Genomic DNA, 13,324 nt, shown 5'->3' with positions numbered 1-13,324 from the left:
CATAAAACCTGCATGTGATTGCATATTAGCACCAAAAACCTGCATGCAAGAATAAATCCACACATAAAACCTACATGCAACAACATATTAGTACCTAAAACCTGCATGCAAGCATATATCCACACATAAAACCTGCATGCAACAATAAATTAGTTCAAAAAACCTGCATGCAACAACAAATTAGTTCAAAAAACCTGCATGCAACAACAAATCGGTTCAAAAAAACTTGCATCCAATAACATATTAGCACCAAAAACCTGCATGCAAGAACAAATTAGTTCAAAAACCTTGCATTCAATAATAAATTAGTTCATAAAACCTACATGCAACAACATATTAGCACCAAAAACCTGCATGCAAGAACAAATCCACACATAAAACCTACATGCAACAACATATTAGTACCTAAAAACCCGCATGCAAGCATAGATCCACACATAAAACCTGCATGCAAACATAGGACTCACAAAATTGTCAGATTTACATGTTCACGTCGGGTTCACCAAGAAATGTAACTAGGAAAATAGGAAAACACATCAAAGCCTAGAGTTATGCAACCACAAAACACAACAAGCTATGAAATTGATCCTAATTCAATCAATAGAGCTATGAAGACAAGATTTCAAAACAAAAACGCAAACCACATGTAGAAATCTCCTACCTTGGCCTCCATTGTTATTCTTTCTCCTCCTGATTATGCGGGTGTCACCTACATATGCAAAATATTAGCAAGCAAGATGATTGCAAGTGATGGATTCTAGAGCGATGGCATGAGGGTACTCAAAGTGTGGTTTCCAAAATCAATGATGAGAGAGACTAATTTATAGACAAATTGATGAAAGGATGAAATTAGCATGAAAGAGGATGAGAAAAGCAATTTCATTCAAAATTGGCACAATGATTCGAAAAGGGAAGGGTTATGACACCTTCTATGTCATAACTATGATGAATTTCCCATGTAAGGTGTGAGGACAAGTTGCTATGTCAATACTTATGATGAATGAGAGAATCATGCTTCCATCTTATGACAAAGGAAGCACAAAAATAGGGGAAACTAGAGAGGGACAATTAGGTGGAAATTAGATTTGAAACTAATTAGGAAATAGGTGGAAAAGAGAAAGTAGTGAATTAGGAAATTAAGAAATTAGGTGACATTAATTAATAAATTCTCTTTATTAATTAATTCACAAAGGGGACATAATTAGCTAATTAAATGAAATATTTAATTATTTTTGATAAAGATAAACGGGTTTTACAAGGACCCGAAACCTAAAGTTTTATAACAATTGGCCAACAACCAAACCAACAAGAAACAACAACAAAATAGGGGAGCAACCCCGAGTAGAAACAAAAAGAAAGGAAACGCAGACAAATAAGTCAAAGCAAAAGAAAAAGCTCTCAGTTAAGAGAGAGTGCCAGATCCTTGTTTTTTTGGATGAAAAACCTGTTGATTTCCTCTAGCTCATCCATGATGAATCTGGAGGTACCCTTGTTGCTACTTTTGCTCCTAGTTCTGGAACTAGGTACAGTGGTTTTGCTATCTCCAATAGCCATATCATCTCCTCCAAGATCTTTCACCGGTTCACTATGATAGGATCTATAATCAACAACCATGACAATAATCTTTTCAAGCCCCTCAATGTTGTTGTTCATGGCTTCTTTACTAATGTCGACTAGGTTCTTGAGATTTTTCTTAATCTCAGCCATGGATTGCTCCACCTTATCAATCCTTTACTCATGATTGCATTTCATCACCTTAACATTCTGGGAGAGTTTTTGTGTCATAATCATAAGTTTCTCTGGTTTGATGGGCTCAGGGAAAGCAGTAAAAATATCAATTATTTCTTTAACCCCCATTTTGAGGGTGTCAATTTCACACTCGACCCACTTCGAACAGCTCTCCTAGCTTTTGGTAGCTTCCATGACCAGATTCATCAGACTACTAGCCTTCTGATTTCCACAAATGTCTTCATTGGCTATGGTCCCCTGTTTTTCTTTCTGGACATTGATAGGGATGTCCAGTTTAATCCCTTGGTCCGTAATCTTCGAGCTGTGATCCTTAGCTGCCAGCTTTTTCTTTTTGGTGAGGGGCTCGGCCTTGGAGATCTATTTGTTGTTGGTTTTGTATTTTCTAGCCACCCATCTAGGGGGATTCTTACTGTCGAACATCCCAAGAGTGGCCATCATCTCCCCTTCATCCGCTGGTTCATATTCAGGGTCATCAACATGAACCCCACTTTCTTCTAGGTCCATTTCTGAGTCTGAGACATCTTGGACATCCGTCTGCAGGCCAATCTTAGCAAGAGGGGGCACAATTTCAAGGGAAATATTTAATTGTTACAAGAGAGACCTAAGATAAATAAATAAATTTATTTAACCTAGAGAGAAAAGTTAATAAAATTAAATGATTAAATCATAAAACCCTAGATGAAAAAATTAGAAATAAAAGGATATCAATTAGGTCATGACAAGGCTAAAGCAATTGATATAGGGTCGATCATGATTAAATGATGAAGACTTGATGATTGATAAAGAGTCGATATTGATGACAAAAGACCAATGACAAACTAGTCACAAAGTGATAAGGGATCGACAATTGACAATTTACAAGGGATCCAAAAGGATGATAATTGATCATAGATGATTGAAAATGATAAAGATCGACAAAAAAACCCTAATTAGACATCAATTAGGATTGGCAATGTCCCATTCACATGATAAGATGATTACAACCAAAAATGATCCATGGAATAGACCTGCCACTCTCCTAAGGAGGGTGACATAGTTCCTTGCATCCATTTGCAAATAAGCTAGATGTGAATAAACTTGATTTTCTCTAGTGAATTAGGTTTCTTATATTTATCGAGCAAATGCTCATTCATATGGGCCATTGGATTCTTCTCAGCTACGTAGTATTGATCCCCATAACAGTCACTACTACATACTAGTCATGTTGTTGAATATGGAAGATTGCTTCTATGGAATAGGGAGAAATATATAGGATGCTCTTCCCTAATGGACCATAAATTCTTCACTCATCTAAGTTGTAGTTTGTAGCACAACCCATGACCAAGTTTGGAGATTGTAAACAGATAGGAAATCTAGCTGCTTACACCAGCCCAAAAAGCAAATATGTAGCCCATGGGATCCTCTTATCTTGTTTTGACATTCTATTGAAGGAGTCTTGCAAGTTTGCATGTCCCAAATCAATGTTTGTAATGTCTTTGTCTACCGAGTGCAACTTAGTCAGAGGAAGGTAGCCATTAAACTTGCAAGACTCCTTCACTCATATATAGGATGCTCTTCCCTAATGGACCATAAATTCTTCACTCATCTAAGTTGTAGTTTGTAGCACAACCCATGACCAAGTTTGGAGATTGTAAACAGATAGGAAATCTAGCTGCTGACACCAGCCCAAAAAGCAAATATGTAGCCCATGGGATCCTCTTATCTTGTTTTGACATTCTATTGAAGGAGTCTTGCAAGTTTGCATGTCCCAAATCAATTTTTGTAATGTCTTTGTCTACCGAGTGCAACTTAGTTAGAGGAAGGTAGCCATTAAACTTGTACTTCATCGGGACAACCTTTTGTTGAGCCATTACTAGTTCTACATAATGTTGTTATATGGAGCCTAGTCAAACTAAGAGGTTAATTTTTTCCCCACTTCTGTCAGCGTAGTTTTCTCCCAAATGATTTAACGGGGATTTGGGGGTAGTGCCCCCAAAGGCGAGGTCAAGGGGCAGTGCCCCACTAGCCCAAACGACTTTTATTATTTTATAAAGGCATCGAGTGTTATTTTTCTATTGGCTGACATATTGTAACCCTAATTTTGTAACCAACATAAGTCTTGATAAAACGGCTAAGGGTTATGATTTTTGTAGATAATTTTGTAGAATTTTGCAATAGTATTGAGTTGCAAGGGATTGTTGGTTGTAATCGGTTCAATTTACTATATAATAATATTGGACTCTCTGTTTGATGGATGTAACCTGATTTTGGGTGAACCATGTTAAAATTGTCTCCTCTCTATTATTATTATATGTTTTTTATTCCTATGTTTAATCTTTATTTGCATATAATTGATATTTTCTACATGCAATTCCTAACACATAAAACAAGTCAAATCAGTAATTTTCTACCATGTGAAAAAAAACTATACTAAGGTTGGTTAAACACCTTATTGAAAGTAAAATATTAAAACAAAGAAATAAAAGCATGAATGCCAACAAAGCCTTGAAATATAACATCTAATTACTCATTTGCATACCCTTGTTAACAAATTAACCCTTTTGATTGCAATGGTTAGGGGTGTTTACATCCTTGATTCCCATCTTATAGAATATAGTAAAACCTTTGAGAGTCAAGGATGTAAACATCCTCAATCCCACTTTGCATTGATCTTTAGGTTGTTGAGGGTTGTGGATGTGAACATCCTCGATCCCCACTTTGCAGTATGGAATTGGTATGTTTGGGGGCTAGAGATGTGAACATCCTTGATACTCACTTTTGCACAAGATCAATCTCTTGGTGGTTGGGTATGTAAAAATCATTGATCCCCGCTTGAAAGGTCATTGTGAATGTCAAGGGTCAAGGGTATCCTTATCCCCAACCTGGTTTCAGGTATTGGGGATGAGGTATCCCTAATCCCTGTAAGGATTTCCTTCATTTCCTTTTGGGTTTTGTAGGTTGGGGGTCAAGGAAATGAACATCCCTAATCCCTACTTACGTCATTTTCTTTGCTCAAATCCCTTAGCTACTTAGAAACATGATCATCTCAATTTGTTTCAAATCCAACACTGATTGGTATATGTGGTTTTAAGGCACAAAATAGGAGTAGAAACCCTACTTATTAGAAGCAAAAACATTCAAAATTAAAAGCAACATCCAAATTAAACCAATAACACACATTCCCATGACTCATGGAATGATGGAGCTAATCCCATGAGCTACTCACTAACACAACAAAAGACATAAAGGATGTGAAAGCCTACGTGACAAACACTAACACAAGATACAAAATAAATAAATAAATAGAAAAAAAAACCCTACCTCAGAAAGGACCACACACCCACCACTCAGCTTTGAGAAATAGCCTAAGGAACCCAATTAAACCCGCGCACACCAAATAGGAGGAAATCACTTTATAGGAAACAAAAAACTCAGAAGGCAAAGTGATAAAATAAAGATCAAACTGAGTATATATAGGCCTAAAATACACATTAAATGTGATCACATAGTAGGTGAGGTTACGCCCTTTTGAGGGCTAGCTTTAAGGAATAACAAGATTGTTTAGGAAATGAACACTTACATCCTTGATCCCCACCTTAGAGGTAGAGACGAAGACAAGACTGGGGGTCTAGGTTTAGGGATCCCCAACTCCAAAAAAAGGGATCTTTGAACCCTGATCCCTGCAAGCCCAAAAGGGCGAAAAGGAGAAAGGAAAACAAAGAAATAAAAAAGGAGGAGAAAAGGGAAAATAAAAAAGGGGAAAATAAAAGAAGATGGGAAATGAATGAAAAAGGGCGTGAGTTGTGGAGGCACAAAAAGAACCTTTCGAAGTTGTTGGCAAAAAATATTAAATATGAATGACTGATCCAAAAAATTGAAGGTGAATTAAACTGCATAGGGCCCAAAATATGTAGAAAATCAGACAAATTGGCCAAATTAGCGATGTCTCTAGATTCACCATTTTTGAAGTCCCCAATTCGATATATTTGCCAATTGGGAAAAGCTTGCCATTAAAAAATCGATTGTTTGGGTGAGATTGATGTCTCACTAGTTGAGTTGGAGCTTAAATCATGGTTGGAGATTTTGAGACTTAGGTTGATGCTTGCATTTGAGTTTAAGATTGGATGTAGGTTGGTGCCTACATTTGACATTGAGAGTAGATGTAGGTTGGTGGTTGCATTTGTGTTTAAGAGTGGATGTAGGATGGTGCCTACAAATGCAATTGAGATTAGTGCCTACTTCATATTGTAATTGACATATATTTTGTGAGGCTGGATTTGGAGAATAGATCCAAGCAACTATTTCTCATCATGGTTTTTCTCTTCTAGGGTTTCCACATATTTTTGGTGTTCAATTGTGTGTATGTGTGTTTATACTCTTCTTGTGAATTATTGTTATAATTATAATGTAAGATCAACTAATTTTTTAAATTGAAGTTATGTTTTGATAATGTACTGATTCACCTCCCCCCACTTAGTATATTTGTGTGTTCCAACAAAAGGAATATCGCTACAATAACCACCAACAAAATTATAACACAAAGAAAACAAACAGAATTGACTAGAGGACATAATTTCTAAGCCTTTGATTGCATATCTTTTTCTCCTCTAAGAAGCCTAGTTGTTCCTCCATGAGCTCATTTGCCACTTTGATTACATCTTTTTCATTTTAATTAGCTTTGGAGTAGGTTCTTTTGCTTGGACCCTCACCACCCATGACCTTTTCTCCTAAGTATACTATCACTTGACATGGTAATGTTGGTCGCAATTTTTTTGATGATGGTCCTATTGAATTGTACAACACTATTTAGGGATGATAAATTTGATTCCTCTTGATTCTTCTCTAATTTCTCTATTCTCTTTTTAAGGTACATGTGATGTTTTCTAGCATGATTCTAGAATTTTAACATCTTTGTATTCCTTTTATTTAATAATTTGATGTTAATGCCAACATTAGGTTCCTATCCTTCAACCTATTTGTGAAGGGAGAATATTGTTTCCTTTAATATTTAAAATATTTGTTTATACTCGTTCTCTTAATTTTATTTAATAGATTTCAAATTTGTTCTTTGGGCTCAATATTTTGGCCTATGTACCTTCAAAATTGATCCATTTATTATTGTTCTTTCTTTCCTAGTTTGTATTGTCCTACTTAGCTTCTTCCATCACCATATTCTTAGGTTCAACAATAGGGAAATTAAATCACTCCCCAATAAATACCTCCTCTATTGTAGTCTTTCTCTTGTTCTTGCAATAGGGATCATTGACACATTGAGTGGTGGCTTACATAGGGTTGGAGTGTATATGTAAAGGGTTGGAGCTAGAATAATTGTTATAATTGTAAATCATCTCAGGTTTTGTGTCTAGGGGATTAGCAATTGGGATTTTAATTTTGATAACCTTGGGAGAGGGTATGTATTTTGGGAAGGGATTCATAGTGGATAAGTTAAGGGATGACTTAATCCTATTGGGATTTTCTTTCTCAATGATTTGTAATCGATGGGTTTAGGTAGGGTAATTTTTGTTTTCTTAAATTTGAATAGTTGGTAAATAAGGATTTGATGAAGGGGTAGGTCAACTCTTCCAAGTATGACATCATGCAAAAAATATTCAAGAGATATGATAAGATAGAAAGGGAAGTTGATAAATCTTGTACATCTTTAATGGGTAAGTAGAGGGAAGTTGTAACATCCTTCAAGGGGAAGCACTTTACCAGGAAATACATGCCTTTTCCTACAACTCTAGAAGATCCTGACAAAAGATAGCTAGACTAGAATTTCACAAGTTTCTCATTACCTTTGAGAAACATATATATCTTTTCTTTATTTTGGGTCTTACTATATTTGTGTATTCGCAATCCCTTCATAGATATTCTAATGGAAATAGTAATACCTTATTTATATACTCTTAAGTTGACTCCTCACTATGACCATCATATGTTTCCATAACCTAGTGAATTCATTTAAAGCAACTCTAGATCATAATTGATACATTGAATGAAGGGATTATTTGCATAAGATGCTTCAAATTATAGTTATCTTCTTAACTTATTTGTAGGACAAATGATCAATATGGATTTTTTCTCCTCCTATAGTGAATAACTTAGAAATGTTGTCCCTATGTTCTTGAATGTTGAAGAGGCTTGCTTACTATAAGATTTCTACTAGATTGGAACATAATAATTCTTTAGAAATGTGTTGGTGTGATAGAGGCTCATAGTGTTTATAAAGGAGTATAATGACTAATTCAATGAGAACATCAATCCATGGAGGAAGGACTATCCAAGTGTCTACTTATCATTATAATTTATCCAAGTACCACTTGAATATTTTTCTTGTAAGATCAATTGAGACCTTACTCAAATAATTTGTCATAGAAACAATGGTTTTCATTTGTATCTTTAATGATATCATCATTTATAGCTAGGGGAAGGGAATAAATTTCCTTCCAACAACTTTCTATATCAATGCCAAGGACACAACACACATCAACAATGCCATTCCCTCTATAGGTATGAGAAAAAGTGACTTTCCTAATAATTTTTGTTAGAATCTAATAGATAATGAACCCAAAAATATTATGTGAGAGATATAAGCTATAAAAATTACAAATACATAAGCAAATACATAGAATTTCTAAGAGATGCATATTTAAATACAATCAATGAATTATAGTTATTATAGAGCAATGAATTTGATGAATCAAAATGTAGAAGCATGTATTCTTCTAAATTAGATTTAAACCTACACAAATAGCCTTGATTTCCAAAATAGACTCACACTAGAAATGTTTATTTGTATTGATTTTGAATCTAAATATAGACTTATTATATTCTTTCTAGTCCCAAAATAAACGGAAATTTAATGTGACATAAAACTATCTTAAAACTAAATACTTTTAACCCCCTTCACATTTACTTTCCATTCTGATTTGTTTTACTAGATTTACTTAACCAACTCAAGTCAAGCTTTGGAAAGTGTTTATTTCCTCTTACACAAATATTAATGAAATGAATTATGGACAATTTATAATAGAGAAATGGACAATTTATAATAGAGAAATCATTCAAACATGTGTTTTAAAAGATATTCGAATCTACGCCGAATAGTGGAATCTTCATTATTAAAAAGTTTCATTCTCCTTAAAACGAGGATACTTGAAAAATCATAAATGCACTTTGGATTTTTCTTTGTAACTTTTGCGCCGTAGCGTTTTCCACAATAAATTTATAGCTTTTTCGGCTTGACGTTTTTCCCCAATAGATTCCTCTTCTCCTCCTCACAATGTGTTTGACAGCCATTTCTCTGGTCTCCCGTGGCCGCTCCTCTTTGTTTTTTTCCTCATTTAATCTCCAAGCATGTATTATATGATCGCTTTCACCACCTGCTTTTCTAACCTTAGATGGTTGGTCAGTATGGCAAACCCAGGGAAGATTTAACCATTGGACTTGATAGCGGCATCACTATCTACAGTATGTTTATGACCTGAATAATACAGGTTCGAATCTTGCCCCCACCTGCAGCACTGTTCGAATGTTACACGTAAAAAAAGAGAAAACAAGTATTTCAAACCTTCACGGGCACAAATAATATGTCGCCTGTTTACTTTCAACTCATTAGAAGCTTGAAAACCGAATATCCCCATGTTAGGTAACAAAAAAATCATCTTACTGTACCAGTCAACGTCAGGCATAGATAGATAACGCACCATATCTTCTAGATAGAACAAATTGCGTGGACCAATTCTTATCACTTATTTCAACTTTTTATTGTGTGCAGTGAGTTGTATTCGGTAGTCCAATCGAATCTATGTAATTTTGTTGAGGGCGGCGCAGCGCGCTCCAACAGAGAATCCACCATTACTGATATTTGACTTGGAACTTGGTAGTAAAGTAAATTATTTGTGCTCTATATATCTTCTCATACCACTCATCCTCAGCAATTCGATTTCCAACTCCAGAATGAAGAACTCACAGTACATGCGAATTGTATTTTTGGCACTATGTTTATTCTACTGTTCAGCAGAGGCAGCAAGTTGTGGCGCTTCATCAAATGTTAAGGCTGCGTATTGGCCGTCTTACACGGTCTCATTCATGCCGCCCGCCTCCATCAACGCAGCGCTCTACTCTCACATCCTTTACGCCTTTGCAGACATGAACGAACAGACATTCCAGGTGGAGGAGCAGGACCTGATGGGTGAATTCACCACAACAGTGCAACAGAAGAACCCATGCGTAAAGACGCTCATCTCCATCGGAGGCGGGGGATCCAACTCCACTGCCTTTGCTCTCATGGCAACCAATCCCATCCGGCGTGCAGTCTTCATAAAATCAGCCATCGCCCTCGCCAGACGCCACGCCTTTCACGGTCTCGACCTCGATTGGGAGTTTCCCAGCAACACTACGGAAATGGAGAATTTGGGCAAATTGTTCTCCGAGTGGAGACACGCCATAAATTTAGAGAGCAGATCGTCGGGCCGCCCTCCGCTTCTCCTGAGCGCAGCAGTGTATTATGCGCACAGCTTTGTCGTATACGGCGAGCACAGAAGCTACCCGTCGGCCTCCATTGCCCAAAACCTCGACTGGGTAAACGTGATGTGCTTCGACTATCACGGCTCATGGGACACTTCCGCCACGGGAGCCCACGCAGCGCTGTATGACAGCAGCTCCAACATTTCCACCAGTTATGGGATTTCATCTTGGGTCGAGTCCGGAATACCGCCCGAGAAAGTTGTAATGGGGATGCCGCTTTACGGGAAATCGTGGGTGCTCAAGTCGCAAAACCAGACGGGCATAGGAGCTCCCGCTGTAGCGGCTGGTCCCAAGCAAAATCTCAGCGACGAAAGCGGTATTATGTTTTACTCGGAGATCACAGACTTCATACGGGACACCCATGCGACCGAGGTGTTCGATACGGAAAGTGTCTCAACTTACTGCTACGTTGGAGAGTTATGGGTGGGTTATGATAACCAGGACTCCGTGGCTGCCAAGGTTAAATTCGCTAAGCAGAAGGGCCTTTTGGGATACTTTTTCTGGGCCATTAGCCAAGACAGTAACTGGATGTTGTCCACCACAGGTTTGTTCTATCTTTCTCTTTGTTCTTTTCCCTCTGAATGCTTTTATTATAAGTCTTAGATATTAATGATGGATTTTGGTGGGTGCAGCGTCTCTGTCGTGGAACAATTGATCTTGGTTCGCCATGATGTGGGTGGGGACTAAGGAATGACGAACAAAGGAGGAATGGTTATTCATTGTATATAATTTTCTTTGATTATGAATAAGATGTTACAGAATATAAAAGTTAAATGTGACGGATTCAGTAACACGCCGAGTTTGCATATTTTATGGCAACTTCTTTCAGTGCCTACTGTTCTTAACCTGTAGTTAATAGTTTTATGTTGCGATTGGAGTAGTTCTTTGGGAGCATAAAAGCCATTGTTTTATGAAGAATCCAGAACTTTTGCAGTTTTTATTGCAGAAAAATAATGTTCTTGGAATATTTTCGAAAGAAAATAGAGTTTTAGCACTACAAGGGATAAAAGATCTTGCAAAGGAATTTTTTTATTCTTTTTGAAGTATGAGTCCTTCACTCAATGGTTATAAAGCCTTTTCTCTTATAAAGAATGTGTCGTTGAACTAATGACAAAAGCCCAAGATATAATTTCTGCTAAAAGTCTTCCTTACACCAAAATTGTAGTCAAAATCTATAATGCTGTGATGAACTAGAAATGGAATAGTGAAGCTCAAAAAGATTTTAAGGCGAAAAAATGGTTTATATTGTATGAATGAAAAAAAAAAGAAGAAAGAGGTAGAATTTTTTTTTATTATTATTATTGAAAAGGGGTTTTTTATAGTTTATGAAGTAATAATGTAATCTTTTGGTTTAATTTGTGTATGTTTTTTATCTGATATTTCAGATTACATTACAATGAGTGATCTGTCATGAACAATATGTTGATCATTAAATATGATTGAAACTGAAAAATATACATAATAAATCAAAAGATTACGTTACTTATCTTATCTTTTTAAAAATGAATTAAGAATACATGCCCTATAAATTGTAAGAGGAGTTTGTTAATAATGTTTATTAGGGGTGTATACTAGACCTCAATTAAGCATTTATAAGGCTACAACATAAGATATGTCTTATAAAGTAAATATGCCTACAATATATAATAAAAATATTTAATTAATAGATATATAAAAAGAATTATCTTTTGTGTTAATTAAACACTTAATGAAAATATTTGAGAACATCTCATAAATGTGTAACTAGCCTATTTTCAAGTTCTAAGCCTTTCTCTCAAATTAATCATTTAAACTCACTAATTTAAATGTAAGAATCTTTTAAAAAAATAAACCAATTTTTTAATCCAACCTATATTTATTTATTTAATTAATTTTCAGACAAATTACTATCTAAGGGTAGCACCCTTTGTATTAAAACCATAAAAAGATACATGAAATCAGCAACAAAGAGAGGAGAGCAAAATCATAATGACCTCTATGACCTCCTAAGCCCTCTCCAACTATGAATCTGGGATCAACTTTCCATTTACAGACATCATATATTCAAAAGTTTCCAAATTGTTCCTAGCCAGATAATCCCTTAGGACCAAGATAATTATCTCATTTATCTTGTAAGCATCGAGGCAATAAGCCCTTTGAATGAGTTAGATCTGAGTTTCTTCAAAGCTTTGATGGTAGATTCTCTCAGGTGTGGAGCTACCATACGATGCACTACCCTTTATGTTGCCTCGTGGTCACCAGTGGTGCGAACAACATTATACACAAAATGCTCCAAAAGGGCAGCGTTGTGTGTGTGGTCTCCATTCATCAATCGGTCCCCGATGACCTTCTGCATCACCTCCTCTTTGTTGAGAAAAATGTGTCTCAACCTTGTAGTCTTTTTCTGGAAAATTCTAGAATTTGTTTGAGGTAGTATTCCACATGTTTATGCATTGAAAATGGTTAGTGAGTTGTTAAAACTGAGTCTTGTCCATAGTAGAATATAGGTGGGCCATTTTTAGAGCCTTAATGACTCATTTTGTGACTTTTAAGAGGGTCTAAGCTAGGGGATTAAATTATGGACGGGATTACTATTTTAACCTGGTTGTTTTTCCATTTTGGAAATGTAAATGTCAAAAATGGGCACCATGTGGCATGGTGGTTAAGCCTATGGTTTTGTAAAACCACAAGTGGTTTCCAGGTTGTAAAATCACTATAAAAGGAGGGCTTGGGGAGGAGTTTGATAATTGAGTTTTTTGCAAGACTGGATGCTAGAAAGAGTCTCTTTGAGTTCGAGTTGTGGTGATGCGCTCCTGTAAGGACTTGCATTGCAAGTGTATTGTAATCAGCTTGATTTGATAATACATTGTGTGAGTTTTGGAGGGTGGGGTTTTTCTCCCAGAAGGGTTTCCCCACGGTAATCACTGTGTTATGTGTTCATTGCTATTTTGTTTATGCTTTATTGTGCATTTCTTGATATCTTAGTAATATTTAAGTTGAAAGTTGCATAATCGTCCTCTCAAGATTAGCGTAGGAAGCGTTTCTGCACACCTTTGCTTCCTTACAAGTGGTATCAGAGCTTGGCCAG

General features: G+C 36.2%; 2 protein-coding genes across 3 annotated transcripts in view; both read left to right on the top strand.

Moving 5' to 3' along the window:
- The window catches only part of LOC131077735 (nod factor hydrolase protein 1), an 80,606-nt gene extending 69,287 nt beyond the window's left edge, over positions 1 to 11,319 (top strand). The window contains exon 3 of the transcript XR_009113641.2: positions 11,110 to 11,319. The gene's annotated coding sequence lies outside the window, so the exon portion shown is untranslated. The remainder of the gene's footprint in view (positions 1 to 11,109) is intronic.
- LOC131077734 (nod factor hydrolase protein 1) lies at positions 9,513 to 11,319 on the top strand. Of its 2 annotated transcripts, XM_058015284.2 has the most exons (3): positions 9,513 to 9,753; positions 9,787 to 10,801; positions 10,890 to 11,319. In XM_058015284.2, the coding sequence occupies exons 1-3, from the start codon at positions 9,688 to 9,690 to the stop codon at positions 10,910 to 10,912; spliced, it is 1,104 nt and encodes a 367-aa protein (XP_057871267.1). In that variant the 5' UTR covers positions 9,513 to 9,687; the 3' UTR covers positions 10,913 to 11,319. The 2 variants fall into 2 exon arrangements, with proteins under 2 accessions (XP_057871267.1, XP_057871266.1); XM_058015283.2 differs by having other exon boundaries at positions 9,515 to 10,801.
- Positions 11,320 to 13,324: the final 2,005 nt, after the last annotated feature.

The sequence above is a fragment of the Cryptomeria japonica genome, chromosome 11 (genome assembly GCF_030272615.1).
Source record: "Cryptomeria japonica chromosome 11, Sugi_1.0, whole genome shotgun sequence".
NCBI lineage: Eukaryota > Viridiplantae > Streptophyta > Pinopsida > Cupressales > Cupressaceae > Cryptomeria > Cryptomeria japonica.
Note: the sequence above shows the minus strand (reverse complement) of the source record. Positions and strands in the feature narration are given on the sequence as shown.

Coding starts and splice junctions, on each gene's coding strand:
- LOC131077734 (XM_058015283.2), top strand. CDS start 9,688: ATGAAGAACTCACAGTACATGCGAATTGTATTTTTGGCACTATGTTTA. Junction 10,802..10,889: donor CTGGATGTTGTCCACCACAG/GTTTGTTCTATC, acceptor TGGTGGGTGCAG/CGTCTCTGTCGTGGAACAAT.